At 33.7% G+C, this 24,349-nt stretch overlaps 1 protein-coding gene across 1 annotated transcript in view; it reads left to right on the top strand.

Annotated features, from left to right (window-relative positions):
* Window positions 1–8,749: 8,749 nt before the first annotated feature.
* The window catches only part of LOC105618647, a 23,280-nt gene continuing 7,680 nt past the window's right edge, over window positions 8,750–24,349 (top strand). Inside the window, exons 1-6 of the mRNA XM_012200177.1 lie at window positions 8,750–8,894; window positions 14,300–14,370; window positions 21,380–21,477; window positions 21,564–21,687; window positions 22,452–22,683; window positions 23,522–23,962. Of these exons, the coding sequence (XP_012055567.1) occupies window positions 8,750–8,894; window positions 14,300–14,370; window positions 21,380–21,477; window positions 21,564–21,687; window positions 22,452–22,683; window positions 23,522–23,962 (1,111 nt within the window). The remainder of the gene's footprint in view (window positions 8,895–14,299; window positions 14,371–21,379; window positions 21,478–21,563; window positions 21,688–22,451; window positions 22,684–23,521; window positions 23,963–24,349) is intronic.

Below are 24,349 nucleotides of genomic sequence, written 5' to 3'. Positions count from 1 at the left end.
AGCTTAATTTATTAATTATACATAGAAAGAACGGTTTTGCTCAAATATCTAAAAATTTAACTAAATACAGATCTGAAAATAATTTTGTTTAGATCATTAAAATAATTATGTAGGACGGTTAAATTATATTGCTAGAATGTTAAAATTGTTTCTAGCAATGTGTACGTTGAAGCGATTATTTTAAATTTAATGTTCAACAAAATTACTTTTAGATTTGTATCTAACTTTTGAGATAACTTAGAAAAATCGTTTTTTTTTCCGCATCGAAAGTCATCATGATAGTACCGTATCCGAAACCGATATCAGATGGGTTGCACTTTAATTCCGGTTTTTTCCTCGCCAAGAAGAATTCCGCGCCGGATTTACGCCGAACGTCACGTAGAAACGTTATCGTTTCTATTCAGCTCCGGTGTCGTAACGTCGACGGGTTTGTTTATTTCGAGGGAAAACGGGACGCCGTACCGTGCCATGCCGCGCCGCCAACGAGCACGGGATGTTAATGAGTTCGACGACGCTCACTACGGAATGCCAGAGCTCGCTTTCCATAATACATACATATCGTCGCTGCAGCGGCGTTCTCCATAAACGTCTCGCGGCCCCCGCTCGGCCTCGCGTTGCACACACCTCCCCCCTCCCTCTCTCGCGTACGAGAGATAACATCGCGACCACCGGTCCAGGTATGTAGGTAGAAGAAGCAAGATCGCGGAGTGCAAACGAGCACGATCGGCAGGAATGCCCGATCGGCCAAGGCTGTTCGAATAACGTCTTCGTATGATTCGACATCGAGTTGGTAATTGGCGTGGCATCGCAAAGTCTGTTAGAATTCGCTAGATTTCTATTTTTTTTTTTTTTAAACTAGTCGTTTAGCCGGATTTTCGTCTACATAAAAATGAATAAATGCAATAAAGAGGATTATTAAATACACTCTAAAAAATACAACTGTAAAAATATGAGTGTGGATTTAATATGATGCGATGTTTATATAATTCTCACTGTGTTAATTAATATTATCGTAATTTGAATTTAAAATCCACATCAACATCATATAATGTAGAATCCATATTTTTTTAGAGCGCAATTATAAATTTTTAAATAATTATTAGAGATATATAATGCTGAAGACAAATTAAGTTTATAATAATGCTAATTTTATACATGAAAGAGAGATGAATGTGTAATCGTGAATAAAGAGGTTTATTTTTAGTGTAAGATTAATTAACGTAATTAACTATTAATTTCTATACTTTTCCGGGAAAAAACTCGTTAGAACTTATGCGAAAAAGTCCCAAGGACGAACTAAACATCGCGTTCAATGTCAGAACAGATAAATTTACGACGATACCGGCGATTAGAACGAAGGGCAGTCGCCACTTTCGGCGTCGCATCGACTTCCGCCAGAGTGAGTCCTCACGAATTTCTCAGCGCCGGCGCTGAATGCGTCAGTGAGAACGGGACGTTAACGAGATCAACGGCATCGCGTTTGCCGGAATGCCAGGTAGCTTTCCAGGACGTAACGAAGGAGAACCGTTCCACGTACGTTGCGGTCTTAATCTCTCATTTCTTCTTCTCGCTCCCGAGTCTCCTCCTGGCGCCGCTCGCCTACTTGTTTACATCGCTTCTCGTGCATGTGGATCGATGTATCAATGAGAATCGGTAGCTTCTTCCCATAGTTAGAAGGCACTTTTGAGATGAACAGCGACGGATCAGTCTTTTTGTGATTAATATATATATATATATATATATATATTAGTTAACTTACGTTTAATACTGCCGTAAATAATTAATTTTAAAATACACGATTTTTTTCTCTTTTGTTCTGAATAATTTTGTATATTTTATTTGTATTAACTTTTCTTCTGAGAGTATTATATATTTTGTTTCGTGATTTTTCTTTTAGTCGATCGAATTCCCAGAAAAAACTGATTCAACGAAAAGAAAATTGTTATGTGGAGGACGGTCGAATATTGAATGACTGATCAAGATTCATCAAAATGAATCGAGTCCTTGAAACTTTGAGTCTTTTTATAATACTTATATACTTACATAACTTTATCTAGAGAAAATTTTTCATGACCTAATCTAATTTGTGTGCATTAGTCAAGTACGTTGCGAAATGTTTTTGTGCGTTAGTCTTAAATTATTCGGATTTATTTCTCATTCAGACAGGAATTATAGAGTTGCGTCTAAATCTAAATTGCGTCAATTTTTAATATCTTATATCCTTTCTTGTAATATAAAATCGGGTGCTGAAAGAAAATCAATTTTTCATTGTCTCTATCGATTAGCTTATTATAGTTACCTTATCGTAACTTCGGGGTAATGGATCTCCATGTAGATATACCTCGACAATAAATAATGACTTGCATTAATAAAAGCGCACTGCACAAGATACAGCCGAGCAAGAGAAACGGCAGCCATGTTTTATTTTCAGTCTTTCTTTCAATAGAGCTTATCCTCTCATCGGTACTTTGTTCATCAATTATCTTCCTTGTACGCATCTACCTTGCTGTTTCGCGTTGACAGCTTCTGTCGAATAACCCGTCCATTTTCTGGCACGCGAAATCGGTAATAAGTCGAGTTGAGTTCTTACGTACTGTCGTTCCGCTCTGGACGATTCCATAATAGCTGTTATTTTTATTTTTCTCGCTTCTCGCGAGCAAAGTCATCGGAGGGAATGAACTTCATCGGAATCTTCTGGTATCCGTGCTCGCTTTCCGTAGCGAAGAAGGGAACTGCCCTAGCTGTCTATGCGAAGAATTCTCAAATTTTTTGGCCTCGAACTTCTTCTGACGTATTTAAAATTTTTGTTCTTCTTCTGCGATTTTAATAAGAAGTCTAACACAAAATTCGGCTATGATAACTTAGTTTTTAGGTTGACAATTTTCTTCCTGTTTAATTAAACATTTTAATCCTGATACTGATTGTTGAAAGAAAAATAATTATATTTATAGCTCTATAAAAAATATATAATTGGTTTAAAAAATGACTATATTTTTATCATCCATCTGCAATCATATTTCATTCTCTCCGTTTGTAATCTGGGTTTTTTTGTTCAGCTCAAGTTTTCTTTTACTGTTTTGAGTTTTTAGAAATGTGAAAAGATTCATGGTTACACTTTTTAACATATCTATTATAATACATTAACAAATAGTATTTTAACTCAAATGTTTAAATATCGAAAGTTAAATATTTAAGCAAAAATGAGGGTAAAATTTAAAAGTAAACGAGAGAATTTATTTTTCGAAGTGATGTTACACTTAATTTTAGAAAAATTTAAGTTGAGCATAGGAGTAGTTTTGGAGATACCGAGAATCAAAATAATTCAATTTATATTTGATCCCTCTTATCTCAAAAACTATCTCAACTTAAATTTTTTCTGAAATTAATGTCCCGTCATATAGCATCGTTTGGATTCAAAATTTAGAGACATAAAATACATAGACTAAAAATGTGTTTTAGAAATCACACCTTCACCTTGTGTCGGAAAAGAGTCAAATTGCAGATGGAGGGTTAAATTATGATAAAAAATATAAAAATGTAACTTTTACGTTATCAAGAGTCCTTTACAACTTTCTTTGTATTTTAATTATAGTAAGTGCAACCATTTCTTTTTCATTGTAAACATCTTTCAGATGCTTTCTCGTTTCTTTTAGAAAGAAATTTACTTCAGATTTAACTCGCTGCGAAATTCTTAATTATCCATTACGCAGACAAGCCTTTTCCTTTCTACCAATTAGCCTGCTGTGGTACATCTTCACTGCCTGCAGTTTGAGGAACAATACACCATGTTGTGTGCATATTTATTCCTCCCGCGTTGCTTCCCACGTGGAAATCCGATGCCTGAATAAAACCTTTCATCGACGTCGCTCGATGTGTCATAGCGATGGGAAGATCGTCCTCGATGCATCGTGTCTTCACGCTTCTATTCTAGTCGCGAATTATGCAACGCACAAGTGGTTCCAATCCATGATATTTTCACGCCGTTTGATTCGCGTCACAGGACTTAACAACAAAGAATTTCCTCACATATGTCGCGTTTGTCGCCTCTTTTTACACGAACCGTCATGCACCATCATGTGCTACAGAGATATTCTTCAATATAGAAATGCTAGAGAAATACATAAAATAAACAATTAAAATATTATAAGCAATAATAAATAAAGAATGTCTCACAACCATAAATGTGAAGTAAAAAAAATAGAGATAAAAGAGTCTTTAACGGTCAAGCTGGATTTTATAAAGTTGCCTAATATGAGATACCTTTTTTTAAAGACTTGTAATTTATTTAATTTGCAACCTTAATTCTTATTTTCGTGTCAATTTTATGGGAAATATATTCAAGATTTATCACCAAAAGTTAGCGATCGATAGTAGCTATACTTTGTTGTATGTGAAATTTTTTTATTGAAAGTGCTGATTTTGCTCATTCAAAAAAAAGAATTTCTAATAAAAAGATACAAGGGTTTTCTTGTATGAGATGGTATTTCATAACAGAAAACTAAAAAAATAAAGATAAGCTGTTTATACACGCTTTTATTTTATTACATGCAAGTAGGAACAAAGAATTTGAATGTTATACATAATAATTATATAATTTTTCGATGTGTGTGTATGTGAGTATGTGTGTGTGAGTAATCTTAATAATAAAATCATCATTTTTAATATTTCAATAATATACTTTGAAATATTGAATTGTTTATGCTCTCATATTAGCTAGGAATACCATAAGTATCTCATATTACGACTTCCTTGCGGTTTCATGATCACCAAATTTAATCTTTACAGTTAAACAAATTATTATCACTGTTTTTGTTTTTCTATTAATACGATCTTACTCTATCTCTGCATGCTTTCTCTGCTCACTTTATTATCAAATATTTATTTATTATATAATTAAAATAAAATTTGAAGACTAACCTCAATAAAACATCCAATTTCAAGAATCTTTTTTCACAACTGCTACGCATGATTTAATAATGAGTTTTCTACTAAATATATTTCACTCTATGAGTAATAAGTTCATAATAAAATCAACCACATGCGCTTATTAGTTTAGCAGAAATCTCGCTCATATTGGGAATCGATAATAGGCGACCTTATCCTACTCAAATAATTCAATGTGAATTTATAAGAAAATTAGCAGCTAAAGAAATATAATTTATAAAATTATATTTCTTTTAAATGCTAGTTTTCGCTGAAAGACTGATAGTTGCTAAAAAAAATATCATGAAAAACAAATCTAAATAAATAAACATTCCCAATGAACGATGTTCAAGTGTTATCGAACAGCTTCCCTGGGGATTTCGGTTCCCGTGATGGTGGTGGCTTTTCGCACGTCCGCGACTCGTGAAAGAGAAGTTAACGATAAGATAATTACCGGTTGGTGGCTGCTGCGCACCCATTGTTCGCCACCGATCCGGACGTACGGTATGCACAGTTCTTCCGATGGTGGTATCTCAACTTCGATGACTCATGAGCGCGCCATGCGCAGCAAATAGCGTGTGCAATAGAAAGTATGTTTTATTCACAAGAAATAAATCGAACCGGAATTTGCGTTGTGAAATTGTGTCTAATTCTTGTGCGTATGTGTGTGTATCGTGGAAATATAAATTCCTCCATACTCAAAAAAAATTTATTTTAAAGGAAATGAGGAAATAGGTTTTAAAGATTTATATAGCTTAATGTCATAATTTTCATAATTATATGCTATTTCTTAACTTACTGTAAATTTTGCATTTAAATACTTTCTATTCCTTTATTAAATTAAAAAAATTGTCATCTTGTAAAATTATGATATTTTTCTTTTTCCATTTGGCTTTAAAAAGATTTAAAGATTTCTATTTTTTCAAAAATCAGTTTTAATGAGATTATAAAATATGAAGCAATGTTTATTATTTATTTAAGCATTTGTTGTAAAGTATTTCACATTTTCATGTTACAATATACAATTATTTTATATTTTTTATTGGATTGCAAGTTGATCATTACTTTAGAAATAATAAAACATTAAATAGTAAGTAAGTAATGTAGTAAGGATTTGAATATCTTTTCAATGATAGTAGAATTAGCAATATATTATATTTATTCAAAAATATTATTATCATATAAACATAGCAAAATAATATAAAATCATATCTTAATCTTCAATTCCTAAAACTTATTGAAGAAACTCAGCAGAAAGGATCCAAAAATAAGAATTTCATTATTCTTTTATAATTTGCATCGTGAAAAAGTTTAGGAGGATATAATCAGTTTCACGTCAGTCATCTCGCTCATTTAAAGACGATGATGCTTTTTTTACAAAGGGCGCCGCGAATCGTCAAGAATGCTACGAAGTGTCAGGAGATGTATGTGACTCACGCTGTTAAATTTAATAATTTTTCATGCTAATGAGTACCGAATTTTTTAATTGTTAGTCATTTAACTTGTAATATATATATATATATATATATATATATATATATATATATAAAACTGCAGTTGGAAATAAATAAATGGAGTTTGCACTTCAGGACCGAAAAATCATATCAGCGCGTAGTTTGAAGAACTACACGTAGTATATAAATTTACATAGAATTAAAAAAGAGAGCACTTAAAATCCAGTTAGACTCGTTAAAAGGCATTTATCTGCTATTGATTGTATATACTCACATGTTTAATTCTATGAGATACATTAGTTTAATATTATTTAATAACTTTTATTGTTCGACATCTCTCTGACATTAAACACATTCAACCGCGCAAACATTAAACACATTCAACCTCTTTCTTTCCTCTTTCGTTTATCCTGGCGACTTTCTCGGAACTTTTTCTACGCACATCCTTCTGTCTCGACAACGGAAATGGAGGAGAAGGTGATGGTAGTGGCAAAGAGGATGTTCATGTAAGAGATCGGGTATCCTTCGAATTATACGATCTGCAAGATCTCAGCTCGCAAAGTACGATCGCGAAGATCGATAGCGAGTCGAGGAAAAGTAAGCTGTTGCTTCTCCTTCTTCTTTTGCACTTGCCGCATACGTCAGGCTCTTCTTCTGATCCACTCGTTACGTGTTTATTTTGCAATTATTACGTTCTCGTGCCTGGCATGCCGACGTACATCATCACCGATTAACGGACATTGGAGTTGTGCAAAGAAACAAGCGCCTAACATGGCGAAAGCTATCGAAGAACTGGCAGGCGTGTTTGTGAATGTATTTACGTAGGTTTCTGTCTAGTAGCATCTTGATAAAGTATGGAAATTTCACTATTACTAAATCTGTTTTTTTTTTATCTACACTGAGATAGAAAGATAAGAGGAGAGAAAGCGATATGATTCGAGCTATCTCACTCTTTTGAAATAGTATATAGTAACAATTTCACGGATTATAGATTTTTCAATATATTTAATATATGTATAATTTATTTTTTTATTTATATGCAACATTTGGCAAAAATGCTAAAGAAAAATCTTTTTTGTCTATTTCGAAATAATGTGACGCATGGAATTTTAATTTAATGTAATATAAAATTAAATTGATATATAAGTCAAAGTGTTGCGTTATTGCGAACAAAACGCAGTATGACGGCAAGGTTACGGCACTTATGCATCTTCTTCCTGCCGATTCTTCGTATCTATCTTCACATGAGCTATTTCCCACGCGTCTTCGCGAACGGATGAATTAACATACGACCGGGCAGGCACTCAATCGTGCAATCTGCACGTAAACGTTTCCATTTTTCACTTTTCACCTTTTCGTCTCTTTCGAACAAATCTCTCCTCCAATTCAATTCTTACGTGTTTGCGCGCCGAAAAAAAGTTGTTCAAGCATCATTTCGGCAAATCCAAGTGAAGATTTTTATTCCTTATCGTTCTTTGAGGCGAAACTTTCACTGTTTACCTTCTCACTTTTGAGAGAAGAGATTACGTGATCGATGATCCTCAAATAGAATAGGTCTGAGTGTTTGAAACAAAATAAATTTTATAAAATTATGAACTTAAAATTCTTTTTTTGTTTATGCTTTACAATTCTTGCACGGTTTTGCTAAAAATTGTAAATACAGAAAATAATTTGTTGGATCATCAAAATAAATCATGACGAACGCTTAAGTTGATAACAACGTTATAAAAAAAGTTTCTAACAATCAGTTTAAGTATCCTATATAATTATTTTGATTTAAACAAAATTTTTCATATCTGCATTTAGTTAACTCTTGGGAAAATTTATCTTAGAAAAACTTTAAATTTATTGTATAGAGAAAACTTTGGATATCTAAGAAATACAAAAGGTAAATTTAGATATTTTTAATTCTCTTTTTCTGTATGATGTTTGAATTATCATAAGTTTAGCTCTAAAGGTAATACAAACGAGAATCGGATACATCATATAAATTCATAATAACATTTATCGCACTGAATACGCTTTTCATATCGAGATCCCGAGAAAATACGACTGTTACTCCGATCGATAATTGAGATCGGCGATCAATTGTAAATAACAAAGTTCATCGTTCGACTTTCAGATCGGCCTCACCGAAGTGAGCAGGAACGACTGGACTCGCTCATGCCGGGCAGGGTGGAAGGACTCAGAAGTAGCAATAGCAGTAGCAGGCGGATCTCAGGAGTGTGCGAGCAAAAATCACTGATAAAAGACACAGAAACGTAAAGAGTGTGTCATTTTTTTGCCAGAGACTATTTTCCCTTGCGAAAACAAGCTTCCACGAAAAAATGTCGCTAAGAACGGAACGCTCGACGCTCCTCGCGTCGTTCCTGATGATGCTGCTGATGACATTAATAACGATGATGTTCTGGCGAATTGCTCATGCTCACGTGGCTCTGACATTCCCGCCAGCAAGGCATTACGATCTGGACTTCCTAGATAATGCCAGAACGCCAGCACCGTGCGGCATGCCACGTGGTGAGTGCTACTATAAATCATTATTATTATTATGCCAACCTTGCAGTCCACTTCATAAGAGTGAGGAACAGCTCAGGGGAGTATCAGGCTACTCCTCGCCCTAATAAAGTGGACTGGAAAAGATTTACGAAACGTTGGCATTCCAAGAATGGGTCTAGACACAGAGAAAATCGGCGAAACGCATAATCTTTATAAAAAGCACTCATGGAAGCCTCAAGAATATTATTATTATTGTACTTAGTATTCCTTATTAGTCCGAGTGTATGATATATTTCAGATTTTAAGTATTTACCTTAATTTTACCATAATTAATCTTAATTAATTATGGAAATCTTAATAGTTAGTAGAGAGTTTTTGCAATAGCGTTTATTCAGATACGGTGAACGCTAAGGTCAGATTGTCTTCTTCTTAACAACTAATTAAGAAAAGAATAACATGACTTTAGCGTTCATCGTATTTGGATTCACGTTATTGCAAAAACTCCTTAGTTTAGAATCAAATTCTTAGAGAACAAAGAGATGTATTAGTTGGAAAATATATGTTGTTTAATCTAATTATTTCTGAAAAACAAACAATAGAAACTTTTTTACATTTAAAAAACAAAAATTTTTTACGTATTTTTACATTGACAGAAAAGTTAGGCACTGTAGATATAGACAAACTATTGTTATCTGGAAAACGATGTTAGATAGTTAGATGATTATAATGCCAGAAGATTATTTTCACTCTTGAAAATTTATGAAAAAAGTCTTACGTTGAAGCCGTAGCTATCATCGTTATCGAGAAAATTATTTAATGTATAGACCTAACTTTTTTGTCAAAAATTTAAAGTACACAAAAGTTTGACGAAATATATTTAAAATACGAAAATTAATTTATTAATAACGAAACCGAATTTTTAATTATTTTTAATTATTTAGGACACAAAATATAACACCAAACACTGCGAAATGTTAATTATCTCGAGCACTTTTCGAAAAGTATTCACAGAAAAAACGGTTTAGATGAAATATCTAATAATTTCTAATAATTTAGCTAGAAATTTGCAGAGAATAAATTTTGTTAGAATATTAAAATAATAATATAGAAAGCTAGTTATTAGAATGTCAAAGTTTTTTGACAGTCATAATAAGCAGCATCATCATGTTTGAATTTCCTATATAATTATTTTGATCATCCAAGAAAATCATTTTCAGATCTGTACCTTAAAAAAAAATGTTTAGGATTAATTGAAATTGGATAAATAAAGAATTGTGTCTTGTTAAATCTATTAAATTCTAGTTATGACAACCGGAATTCTGATCACAATTTTTCTGGTGCGTCTACAATATTTTCAACCAGACATTTTTCTCAGTGATACACTTAAATTTTTAGATATTTCAGCAATATTCAGCTTTCGATGAAATGTCGGAATCGTACGGGAGACAGCAGTGTAATACACACGGGAAAACAAGAATTAGAGTTTTCTGAGAGTCGGAAGTTGATCGAGAGCACCTCGTGTTTTGTGGAAACCGCGGCGAAGGCACTTTTCGTACGAGAGTCGCGCGCTCCTTGTCTATTGGAATGGAACAGAGAGCGGGAGGGTTGAATGTATGGTGTGCAGGGGGCACGGGTTTCTATCTATGGGAAAACGACATTAAAGCGGACGCTCGATCTCCCTCTCCCGGTAGAGAGATACAGTCCGCCGACGTCGTCGCCAGTCAGTCCGATTCGAAGCGACTTTCACCAGCTTGCATGAAGGGAGCGCGAGCCTCTCGGTATTCGCGGGCATTACCTTTCATGTTTTACGCGTACCTAACCGCTGATACCCAGGGCCGCATCTATAGAGGGGAAGAGCGAAACTGACCGTGATAGTTAAGGAAGATCGCAACTTGACCTTCTTTCCCCTCCGAAGAAAGAATATCTGCGAGATTGAATGCACATAAGATGCAAGAGATGGGCAAGATATGAAAATAGCATTAATAATTAAATAAATATTTCATTTTCTGCGCTAAGAAAAATAGGATTTTATATTTCTACACACAATCAAGAATTCTTCATTTTAACTTTTTGCGCTTTTGGCCCTTGAAAAGAAAAACATACACGGAAAGAATGGTGAATTTTGCTGGAATGAAATTAAAAAATTTAGCTAGATACACATCTGAAAATAATTTTGTTGATCCATCAAAATAGTTATGTAAGATATTCAGGATAATTACTAGAATGTCAACATTTTTTGTAATATTCCTTATTACGCTTGAATACATCCTACGTAATTATTTAGAGCAACAAAATTATTTTTAGATCTGTGTGTGTGTGTGTGTGTGTGTGTGTGTGTGTGTGTGTGTGAGTTACATTTTTAATCTTTTCAGACTCTATGTACATTGTATTATATAATACAATGTTTAAATTTGAAGACATTATCTGTTGAATTTCTTTAATTCATCTGAGATCACTTATACGTTTGAAAGAGTCAATATTTTGAAAAAAATTGTTTAGTATGAATTAATTTATTAAAATGTCCTTAAATTGAATTTAAAAAAATTATTTTTTTTAACAGATGTTTCTAATAAAATCAGGTCTGCATTAAAATAACAAAACATTTCTTCTGTATGTTTTCTTTTTTAAGGGCCGCAGTGAAAAAGTTAAAACAGAGAACTCTCAATCATGCTTCTTGATGCATCATTCTCGCGACAAGAAATATATCGAAAAACTGGGAGGGGGGAGGGGGAGGAGGAGTATTGTTATTTACTCTCTCTTGGAACTCTTACTTTTTTTCTAATCTTCTTTTGGAACTAATTCGATCTAAAATGGTAAAGCCAACGAGGTGGAAAGCTGCCATGAGAAAACGTAGATCATAATTATTACATTCGGCGTTTTCACATTGTTGCATCGCGCGACAACGTGAAATCGTCGCAATTACCTTGCTCGGTGTCATCGATGCTCCCTTCTCCCCCACATTTTTCCTTGCGAAAGCGTAATTAAGACTACGCCGTAGATGGTGCCGCACGGATTATGCAACGGCAGAGAAAAGAGAGATATCATTATTCTCTCTCGTGTAGGTAATGTGAATTATTCGTTAGCTCGAGAAAAAAAGAGTCTTCTTCGTGGAGACTTCTTTCTGTGCGCTAACCCCATCGCTCTCATTTATCCACCTCCTCGCTCATTATCGGGGAAGTGATTAATTTGTACCACGCTACTCATTCTCTCACGCGTCGCATGAAATTGCGAAAAAGTCGCGTAACCGGTTGTAGAAAATTGCAGCTCGAATGCGCGCGTCACGCTACGTAAGTGCGTGTGATTGCGTAGTGACATTTACGTCAACTACAATTAACGAATTAAATGATTGCAATTGTATCTTTCTCATTTGCCAATACTATTTCAATAAGTAATCCAATTACGTATTATTGTATTACTTCTTGATGTTTAGCTTGTTTCTTACTAATTGAAAAATCCGCTAGGAAATAGAAGAAGAAAGTATATTTTTATCTAAAGTCTGTCCAATTTTTAATTGTAATTATTGTATAATTTCTTGAATAAGAAATAACTGTGAAGAATCATTCTTTCTACCGGAAAGACGATTTTACTGTATCTAAAGTATCTAAAAATTTAGCTGGATACAGATTTGAAATAATTTTGTTGAACCATCAAAAATAATTATATATGTAAAAAGTTCGATGAGCAATACTATAAAAATTTATGCTAGCAATCAGCTTAAACGTCCTACATAATTATTTAGTCTAACGAAATTATTTTCTAATCTGTGTCTATAACTAAATCTTTATTTCAGCACTGTTGTGTGTGGGAAAGATTCTGAAAATTTTTGTCGCTGCGGATATGAAATCCATCTGAATGTTCCCTCGTAATTTTTATTAATGTTGCCTCACACTCAATTCTGAATTATAATGACTAAAACTAGCCGCGGTTTGACTTGACTACCTTCGCGATTGCACTAACGCATACCGACTGTGCGAACGCGGCAATAAATTTTTTTTTCTGCGGTTATAATTTAATCGAGCCGCTCTGACGGCTCTGCTCGGTCAGTAGAAGAGAAGAATCGCTTTCCTTCCGTAGACTTGGGGAAGCGGAAGAGACCGATATTACAGTAATACCGGAAAGTTGATTAAAACAGTACCGAGGGTAATCAATTATTTGCATTTATATTAAATTAATGCGTAAACTTCACGGATTTGATATCTATGATATCAGATTGTTCTCTTTTTCCTTAAATAATCATCATAATAAAAAGAAAGCTGAAATATGACGTAAAATATTGATTGAAAAGCGATTATATTGCACAGGAAAATATATTGTTTCTAATTTCTTTCGAAATCTCTCAAAGATCAAATATTAGCAGAATATCCATTCAATAAATCTTCAAGCTTCAAGAAATGTATATGCTTGATTAAATTCGTTTACGCACGTAATAGATCATCTGTTTTATGTAATTCTTTTTCTTAAAGCGAGCGGTGAAATTTTATGTAGTCTAAGAGAAAATGGGGGAACTGCCGATACCTAAAGAAAAGTTAAATAAAGCTGCCGTTATTTATCAATTAATAATTTTATCAATTAATAATATTCAAAAGTAGATATTCTAATCATTTATCTTTAAATTATATATAATAATTAACATTTATAAAATATCTGTACAAACTGTAATTTTGAATAAAAAACTGTAATTTTGAATAAAAAACAAAACCTTTATCGTCACGCAAATTAAGGTCGAATCAGTTTTGTTTTTTGTTTAAAATTATTAGCTTATATTAATACTATATGTCAATTCTTTGAATAAAAAATTTTTTTATAATAAATAATAAATAATCGGCGGCTGTATTTTACTTTTGCTTTAAGTATTCGCAAATATTTTATTTTCTCCTATGTTAAAATCATCAAAAACATGTAAATGGTGTATCTTCATTAGAATAGCGTTCTATGATCACGTGTTAAATGATACTAACATATATATCGGATTATCACTGGATATAATGAGAAATGAGAAATTATCGCTACTCTAATATACCGCAATAATATCATTTATTTTGCGTCCACAATTTCTTCGCTCTCTCCTACAGATTGATTTCAAAGTTTCGTCTCATTTGAAAAGCTTGATAGAATGCTCGATACTTCAGTAAAAGGCTGAATGTAAATTAATAAGCCAGAAATATCCCGTGACGAGCATACACATTTTTAGAGTGTTAGATTGCGACTTATCGGCGTTAGCGATACGTGGCCTTCGGCCAAACAGGTTGCGACAAACTCGAACGAGGCCAAAATCAGGCCTCGTAACTTTTAACGGCGATGAAATTTCAGAATCAATCGTCGATGATGCGGAACACGATATTTTACTTTATTTATTAATACCGATCTCACTTTACTCAAAAGATTATGATCATAGTCTAATTTTGATTTCAAATATTGTTTTTCAGGCCACGTCAAAACATCGTTACTGGCAGGAAGCAAATTTAATGTCACGTGGCACCTCGCCTATCCACACAGGGTAAGTTAAGTTTTTACGAGTCCTTTGAAATTTTTTATCGGATTATAGCAATGAAATCGAAATTTTTTATCGATTTATAATAATGTAAATAAAGTAACATAGTGTCGAAACCCACACTGAGAAAAAAATATATATATTCTAAATTTCAATAAAATATTTATTTGAATAGTACTAAATATTTATTAAATATAAAAATATATTTATTTGGTAAACAAAAAAAACAATTAATTTGATTTAACAATTACTTTTTTTATTAAGTAAATATTTATTTATTGTAAGTAAATTTAGTTGGTGCCGTTGGCGATATCCAAATAAATATTTATTTAAACTTAGGCTATTTTTTCTTAGTGCATACAGAAAGAATGATTTTGCCGAAGTATCGACAAATTTAAATTGATCTGAAAGTAATTTAATTGAACTACTAAAATAATTACATGTAGGATGCTCAAGCTGGTTGTTAAAATGACAAAACTTTTTGTATATTATTCATCACGCTTAAATTTTCTATGTATTGTAATTATTTTGAGCTAACAAAATTGTTTTCAGATCTGTATCTATAACTAAAAAAAATTTTTACACATTGAGCAAAATTATGCGTTCCATATAGAAGCTTATTTTTTCTGTAAAACATGTTATAAATTAATTTATAATATATATTAACTTAATACTTTTTAAAAATTTTTTTTATTTTATTTATTTATCTTAGAATTTACGTTTTAAAATACATTATTTTTATTTATTGCTATTATTTTTTATTACTCGTTCTGCATTTGTTTATAAATTATGTTGTTCTGATACTAAGGAATATTGAATATCAATTTAACACAGAATAGGCAAATGACATTATATTATGTAAAATTAATATTCGGATATGTTAAAAATTTAACAATAAATTTTAATAAAGTGAGTGATCATCTCTAACACAATTTATATAAAATATTTTTGCTATGTACGAGACATACACACAGAAAAACTCGTTTCTGAATGGATTATCATCGCCTTATAACATCGTTCGGTCTCGTACCGCATGAAATGTCTCGTTCGTGAATTTCTCGTAGATCCACGCGAGGGAGAAAGGAGAAACAAAACGTAACACGCCTGGTCGCCATCGGTGTTAAATTCGCCGCGCGTTACACATCCGCACTTTCAGGCAATTTCTGGCTGTTTAAAAGTCATATCAGCGGTTACGTGAAGACGGGATAAAATCACGTACCGTGCGTTTTATTATTTCACATTGGGACCACTTTCTCTGTAGCGCCGACTACTTCCCAGACCGCTCCGCGTCCTCGGTTGATGCGGACGTAAAACGCGTTTGGCATAATGGAGCATTCTTCGTATACCGCACTTCAAAGTTTCTCTCTTTCTCTCTCTCTCTTTCTCACTTTCTTTTTCTCCTTCTATCTCTCTTTTTATATGTCGGTAATTAACCCTTTTACATAGCGCACACATTGCACATTATAATAAGACTGCCGTCCGTTTATAAGGAGTAGGCTTTCTAAATAGCTAAAATTAAAGTTCGTGCAACACAGAGCGATTAAAATCTAGATTTAAATCCGGATAAATTGAATTTAAATTACTCATCGATTGCATGACGCAGTCTTGTTGAACGCATGATACCTATGATCGACTCGAAGGAGAAAGCTTTGTGATACTTCGAAGAAAGCATTAACTGATCGTGAAGCGTGAGATTAACGAGACGCCGTGTGTTATCAGAACTTTAGGAGAGACCATAAACGATAGCCCTTGCTCTATTTTTAAATTAATTCTTGTCGGTCCCCGTCAATTACGAGAAAGCGAGAGAGAAACAGATACTTTTACGAGCTTTCGGAAAGCACTGTCGAAGAACGAAACGTTGAGAATATTGCGGGAATATTGTATATTATCAGAGAATTATACAGGATCGTAAAAGATATACGTTTTTTTTTATTAATATTTGAGAAAGAAACCTTTACGAGAAATTCTTGCAGAAATTCTGAAATTGCAATACGAAGAAATAATTGGATCATATATGTTATCAATTATATTAGAATCATATAAAAATCTATTTATAGTGTATACGATAGATTATTATAGAGTTAATAAGTGACCTTAATTTTACTTTCAAAGATCAAGATGATATATATAAAAGTTACTTGATTGATTTCACCTACGTACGAACTTGATTTTTGTAAACTTGTCAACTAAGAGAGAAGCTTCTATACAAATCTCTATGCTTTTAACACAGTCACGACCATAAATCCATCAAATCTGATAGTTTACAAATCATTAAAACGTCACAGATCAAAAGCAATAATTTATTTATCTTGTCTTTCTAACGAGCGTTCTCACAGCTCAAGACAATGAGCAACCTTTATTTCACCTTTTTTTATTGCGTTCTCGACGCGTCTGCAGTAGTAAAAGCGCGTAAGTATTGTCAAATAATAATAACAACAGCAATAACAGCCTCCTTATTGTTCATTAACTGCACCGTCAGGCAAACGGGGAAAACGCTCGTCCGACGTGTTCGTTGTGCTCAACGATAATCGCTGCCGGTCGTTCGTATTCAACGTAACGATCACTCGGACACTCGACGCAGGACATTACGAATTTGTCCGCACGTGGTTCTACGAAAAGGAGAGGAGTACCACGACGACAACGACGACGACACGACGTGCTGAGTGCCGAGCCAAAGAGGTTCCTCTTTTCTCTGCCTACACGCGCTCGTCGCTCAAGGTGACGCACGCTGAATTATTCACGATCGTGGTCTTCGTAGGCATCTACGAGTAGGACGAATAGAGGCGGTATAGGCAAGCAAGCGAGCAGGCAGAATGTGTAGCCTAGAGTGTCTCTAAGGCAGAACAGATCGGTATGCTGGATACCGTAACTCGAACGTCGCCGATGATGATCGTTCGAGTACGAAGGCGTCGTCTCTTGCCTTCGGCTAAACCCTCGATTCTTTTGCTCAGCAAAGCGTGAGGCTCAGCGAAGGAAATGCTCGTTTTCGAAACGATTTTCATCCTTGCGGCACGATTATCGAGCGATATTTACATTTTCTCTTTGCAACTCTTAGATAAATGTAAAAGTAAAAGCGATCTATTATTGCATCTCTTTCGAAAATATTACACTATCCAGATCGTAATAAACATAATAATAGATATAAATATATGCGATAATAGAACAATGTACATGGAAATCGTGGGAGAAAACTTATATATTAATTTTACAAATATTTTAAAAGAGTAAAATTTATTAACAAAAAAATCTACTCTATAAATTAACCTTTAGAGGACAGAGGGAGGGATTTTTTATTTTAAAAATCTTACAGTTTTTTCTTTAATAAGATTTACGTTTTATGAATCATTGTATTTTTGTTTCAAAATATAACATTGTTTTAACATTATAGTGGCTTCCTTTATGATATAAAAATATAAGGTATTCCACTCCCAAAGTTCCAAACGCAGCCATTCAAAACACAGCGGCTATTCTTTGATCAATCAAAATGCCGCTCTAAATTGCATTTTAAAAAAAGAAAAAAGCAACATGGTTGCTCTTGGCTGTTGTATATTAGATTGTAGATGCATTAAAAGATTGTTTTGAATGATTTAAAAATATAGACACTGCAGACATGAATAAAATGTTTTGAATTTTCAGCCACAGCAGATAGAATTTTAATTTTGTCTATATGTTTGTTATATATATTTTTATCAATACTGTATTTAAATTTAACGTTAACTTTGAGATAAGCATACGATTAGTTGTTCTATTAGTTTACCTAATATCGAATACTTTGACTGCGTTTCACAATTTTTTATTATCAGTACTGAAAATCTATAGTTTACGTTACGTACACTAGATAGATTTTCAATATTGGAGATAAATTTTGGAATATAGCCTTTATATTCTTACACCATGTAGCTTCCCTGCAAAGATTAATCGGAGACTGTAATTTTTGGACTGTAATTTTTAAAACGTAGTAAGCAAAATATTTAAATATTGTATTTTCTCTCTTTCTCTCTCTCTTTCTCTCTCTCTCTCTCTATTTTTTTTATTAATACGTCTAGATTAGACAAAAAAATATATCAATAACCACCGCAGTTAAAAATGCGGAAAAAGAGTCGCTTCTAATTTTGCAAAATCTCTCTTGTAGTCATTCGCAGAAAGATTAGGCGAGATAGAAAGATGAAAGGTACACCGCAATGAACATCCGCGCGCGGATTACGTTGCGACAGAGACAGGTTGAAATCTTGGCCGCCGGCGCGGCGTAGCGATTTGCAGATCCCCTCTCCGTTGCTATGAAAATATCTGTGGCACGAGAAAAATTCGACAATAACAACCGTGCCTGCCGAGAGTGCAGGTGTGTTCGCCGTGTGAAGCGGTACCACGCAGCCGTGGCAATTCGTAGCTTCCCTTTCTCCTTCACGGCGACCTCTTGAAACTCGAAACATCGCTGACGGCGGCCACCGGTTTTCGTTCATCGCATGTCTTTTGCATACGCCAATGCTCGTTGCATCGTAGACGTCATACAAAAAATATTCAGAAGATAAATTTAGTTAAAACAATCAGCCAATATAATTAAAAAAATGCATCATATAACATGGTTCAATAATACAAATTAAAAAGAAATGTTAAGAAAGGCTATGAACCAAATAACGACAAAGTAAATGTGTAAATATAAGAAACAAATATAATTATCATGATCTCAAGCAAATAACAAATCTCAGACCTTGTTTCGAGCCCGATCGGGTCATCTTCAATGTTATATATAAACATAATTAAATAGAATAGATAAATTAAATTAATATATTTAAATTTAATTTAATTTAGTTTATCTGTTATTTGTTATTTGCTTTAGATCGTGATAATTATATTTGTTTCTTATATTTACATATTTATTTTGTTGTTATTTGGTTCATAGCCTTTCTTAACATTTATTTTTAATAATTAAAAAAATTTTGACGATATTATAGCTCGTGAATATGTCCTGAAACAATTGCAAAAACAAAACGAACAATTTGAGTTATAATGGTTTTACGGCAAAATGAGTATATTTTGCTGCAATTTTTCGTCAATAACATTTTAACAAATCAGTGGATCCGAATAAACTTTTGCAGGAATATTTATTATTGTTTCATTAGTATGTGTATAAAATTTGATTAATTTCTATATAAGTTTTGAAAAAGAAATATGTTGGAAACAAAAAATTTAAGCAAGATATAAATTCTAATCTCACTTTCAAAATCAACATTAAAAAATACATAAGAATCAGCCAAAAATATTAATTGAATGAAATCATTGTCGATTAATATAATCAGAACAATGACGAGGCTAAGGATAATCATATAGGTTGATAAAGACTCGATCCGATGACCACAATAGTGATTGTCGATTCCGAAAGAGGAATTACACGTTGCACACCTCGATTAAGTTACAATAGCATCTACGGCTATTAATCGCGTCGCGATAATTCTTACGTTGCTGCTTCCTACGGACAACAAGACGGATGCGGATGTTACTCAATAGCGTTTATGAACTTGCTTCGGCCTGCATACAAGCACACCACGCACTTTCCTAACGGTGCTCGGGACGCGACGATAAAGAATCTCACGTCGCAACCAGTGGCGCATATCAATCGGTCGTTCGATCCGGATCCGACCCGTTCATTAGAGATCCGCTGTCGTTACTCCCGTGGACAGTGCGGACATTGGATGGGGGGGGGGGGGAGGCAGGAGTGAAGTAAGGGAGGGAAGGAGGAGGTCTTGTGCCCTCCGCGAGTTAGTCGCGCGCTCTCAATTCGGGACACGTTTCATAAACCGCCAAGTGGGTGTTGCAAGCGCGTGATTGCGAGGCGCGTTTTATGAGTAAACGTTAACAGAAATAACGTGACCGAGAAACATCCGCGTCGTTCGCGCATGCAACACGCTTGTGATTTCATTCATCGTATACTGAAAACAATTTCTGATTGAAAATGGATGAACCAGAAGATTCTGATATATCAGAATTCTGATCATTTCAACTAGAAATATAATAGAATGAATCACAAAATTCTTGTACATTTTCATCCAGAACTCTAATTAATGCAATCAGATTCTTTTTACTAATTATCGACATCCTTGCGTGGCTATGGATGTGTTTTTATCAAAATTCATAACATAATTTCCACGTTTTTATTTGCTAGCCACAGCTGATGGTCAGAATATCCGTAAACAAATTGGGCGCCTTGAATTACAACTAAATTAGGAATCTTGAATTTAAAATTTTTGAAAATATTAAATTACTTAAGTATAATGAGATGGATAATAATAATATTATTAATTTAATATTAATAATTTAATGTTAGAAGATTAATATAGTCATTACTAACATGTCAATGAAAAATTGTAGAATAATAACATTAGTTGTGCCAGTAAACTCAAAGCAGAGAAATTTTGATCCGTTATTGTTGATTTATTGAGGATAGCGTGGCCAATTGACAGCGACGGAACGAATTATTTGCGATGTTTTCTGCAACTCGACAAGTTATAAGGGGGGAAAAAAAATCGAGAAATTGTACGACCGGAATTTGCTTGCATCAATTCCGTATTGGTTGGTATCGAAGCCGCTGTACTTATACAGCAGCTTTGCCTTGTTCTGATGTGTCATTTATTGCGGAACTCAGGAGGAAAAAGCCATAAATTTAACGGAATGGCATGAATGGGCACAATAGAAATGGATGGATGGACAGACATTCAGTTCACGACTTGTGGAGCATATTCTTCATTTCCTAGATACGTGACAGGCGCACGGATTTACTCCTCACAAAAATATAATCCTTCTGTTGATCCTCTTTTTAATGTTGAGTAGCGCAATAATTACGACAATTAAGATAAGATTTTGAAATAAAATAAATGTGCGTGAAAAGTAAAGAAAAGTAAAGAAAAAATGATTTATTTAAAAAGATATATTTACGACAAATATATTTAAACTATTACATATTTATACGTCTATTTATTTTTTAATATTAAAATTAATATATTTTATTCACTCTTTTTAGGGAGGATTTCGTCTTCAAATCTTAGACTTTTATGACAGACCTCTGATCGACTTGACGCCCATCACAAAAAACAGCGAGTTTGTCGAGGGCGATGCGACGTAAGTATAAAGTATAAGTATATGATGATGCGTCTTTCTTCTCGAGCCTGATTACCTAATTAAGCCTGATGTTTCTGATTTTCCAGGGCGCAGAGGTACCCAGTGCAACTGCCGCCAGATTTCACCTGCACGGACTGCACCATCAGGTTGCTACGGGAGGCCGAGGAATGGGGCTCCAGCTACAGATTTTGGTCGTGCGCTGACATCGATGTGAGTTTCTCGTGATTTCTCTTGGAAAATGCAGCTTTTAACCCGATTAAATCCAGAATAATTTAATTGATGAGAGAAACGACGGAAAATGAAATTGAGCAACGAAATTGTAGCACGATACATTGCGATGTTAACACGTTGTGTGTTTTACTCGCTATTAAACAAAACTAAAAAAATGATACGAAAAAGTTGCATAAAAAACAAAAATATAAAATTGTTAATAAATTATTGAGATATTTTGGTATTGACAGTTTTGTTTGAATTGACAATGTATCATTAAAAATTATATTTTTTCAATTAGCAATATATTTAATTATTTTAATTATTATAATGTATAATCGTGTTTTATTACGGAATTTTTTAAACTTTCTCTTAATGTGTTATGTCTAATATCAATTATTATATCAATCAGAATTCCAATTATTTCAACTAGAATTTTAGTAGAGTTAACCAGAAAATTCTGATTCATCTATTTTCAATCAGAATTTCAATTAATCCAACCAAACATTTTTGTCTAAGTAGTAAGATAACGTTTTAATGATTTATTTAATGTCTTGATGTTAAAGACGTCATTAAAATTAATTTATTAAGATGCTTTGATGTTATCTTGTTTAGGACAATTCATATCTTATGTCTCACAAAACATCCTGTAACAATTGTAGATGAAATTAATGACAAATTCTCTCGCAAAATTCCTTCTCCTCCGAGTTTCTCCGAGTTTCCATCGGATGGTCTGTAAAATATGTAATTTTTCCGCCAACCAGATTCGCGATAGGGTGGATTACAAAGAAAACTGTAGCGGTCATGGACGTCCCCTGGTAGGCAAGTGCAGGTGCGACCGTCTCTATCACGGTCCGAGGTGCGAAATTAAGGAGGAGTGCGTGGACGACACGGACTGCGGTATTCTGGGCACGTGCGTCGACCATGGTGGCACAACCGTGCCTACCAAGCAGTGCTACTGTGACGCCGGATGGTTCGGTCCGGGTTGCGCAAAGAGTAAGAATTTCCCTTCGAGAATTTCTTGCATAAGTTGCGACAACCGCTTCTAGAGCCGAACCGATATCAGCGTCTCGCTGATCTTGATATCAAACATATAGACGATTGGAAAAAGAAAAAGAAAGGATTTGATTTCTTTTCTAATATTAACATATAAAAAATAACAGTTTTTTTTTACGAAATGTTATGAACTTTGTGCTTTTTATATCTTTTTATTTTTATCTTATGTTAAATTAAATCTTTTTAAATGATTCTCTTGAAATTGCATCAAATTGCATCAAATATTGCATATAGTGATATTTTTATTAGTGATTGAAAATAAAACACATTTTAATAGAACTTTTAAATATTTATAAACTTTTAAATATTTATAAAATTATATGTCAATTGCCTTGAAAAAATTAATTTTTTCAATCGCCTTTCTTTTTTGCATATTAAACTTCTGATTTATTAATTGCATTTTAGATATAGCGAATAACGTATTAAAAATTAGCAAATTTACATAACAAATATTATTATCATATTCTTTAATATATGTGAAAAATTATTCAACATATTTACATTTGTTGTGAGATTTAATAATTAATTTTATTCGCAACTATCCATTCTCGATCACGTTGTATTAGCTAAAGACTGATGATCCTTTACTTTTTTAATGAATCCATAGAAACAGAAGTGATTTAATCATTTAATAGTTGCCAGTGCGAGCGAGCACTGGCATCAAATGAAAAAAAAGCGATTAAAAAGATCTCAAACTATATCGAACGTTGTCTCAATAAGTTTGCGGTGAAACCGTCCGTGACAATCGTTCTTACTCTATCAATAATTCCACTTTCAGGATCACCGGTGAGAAGCATCGACGTAAACTTGGATGTGTATTCGGTGAAGCGATTCTCCGACGATATTACATTCTACTGGCGGATATTGAAGGAGAGCAAGGAATTGGAAGGCATTCTTGTAGCCAACTCCACAACGTGGATTGGCATCGGATGGAGACCTAGCGATCTCGGTCCAAGTTGCCGATCTTTTCCTATGATTAAGGATATGTTCCCTGAACCACTTCCGCAGCCGGAACCGAAATCGGAACCCGTCGACAAATCAACGCCTAAACCGAAACCAGAACCCAAACCGGAACCGGAACCGGGCGTGGAAGGCGAGAAATCGATAGCAAAGAGACGATCGGCGAAGGCAGATGCTGCGAGTTTCGGAGTAACATCATCACCGGATATTGATGTCACTGTACAGACCAGCGTGACCTATCAAGTTAGCACAAAACAAGGTAGATCTATTTATCGTATTATATCACGTCATTATTTCCCAGAAAGAAAGTATTGGTCGATTGCAAAATGTTTATGTGAGTATAGAGTATCTCAGGAAATTGTAATAGATTTCGTTATAACTGTCTTCATATTTTTTGAAACTCTTGTCACTTCTTGCAACATGCAATATTCTTGTACGTGTAGGAAATGAATATCTACGCGTTCCTGTAGGAAAAGAAAATAGTCTGGTAATATATATATATATATATATATATATATATATATATATATATATATATATATATATATATTATTAGTTTAGTTTAGTTTACGTTTACGTTTACTTTACGTTTACGTTTACGTACGTACGACGTACGACGTAACTAATAATAACTAACGTAACGTAC

The sequence above is a fragment of the Atta cephalotes genome (genome assembly GCF_000143395.1).
Source record: "Atta cephalotes unplaced genomic scaffold scaffold00017, whole genome shotgun sequence".
Taxonomy (NCBI): Eukaryota; Metazoa; Arthropoda; class Insecta; order Hymenoptera; family Formicidae; genus Atta; species Atta cephalotes.
This window is presented reverse-complemented; position numbering and strand designations above follow the sequence as displayed.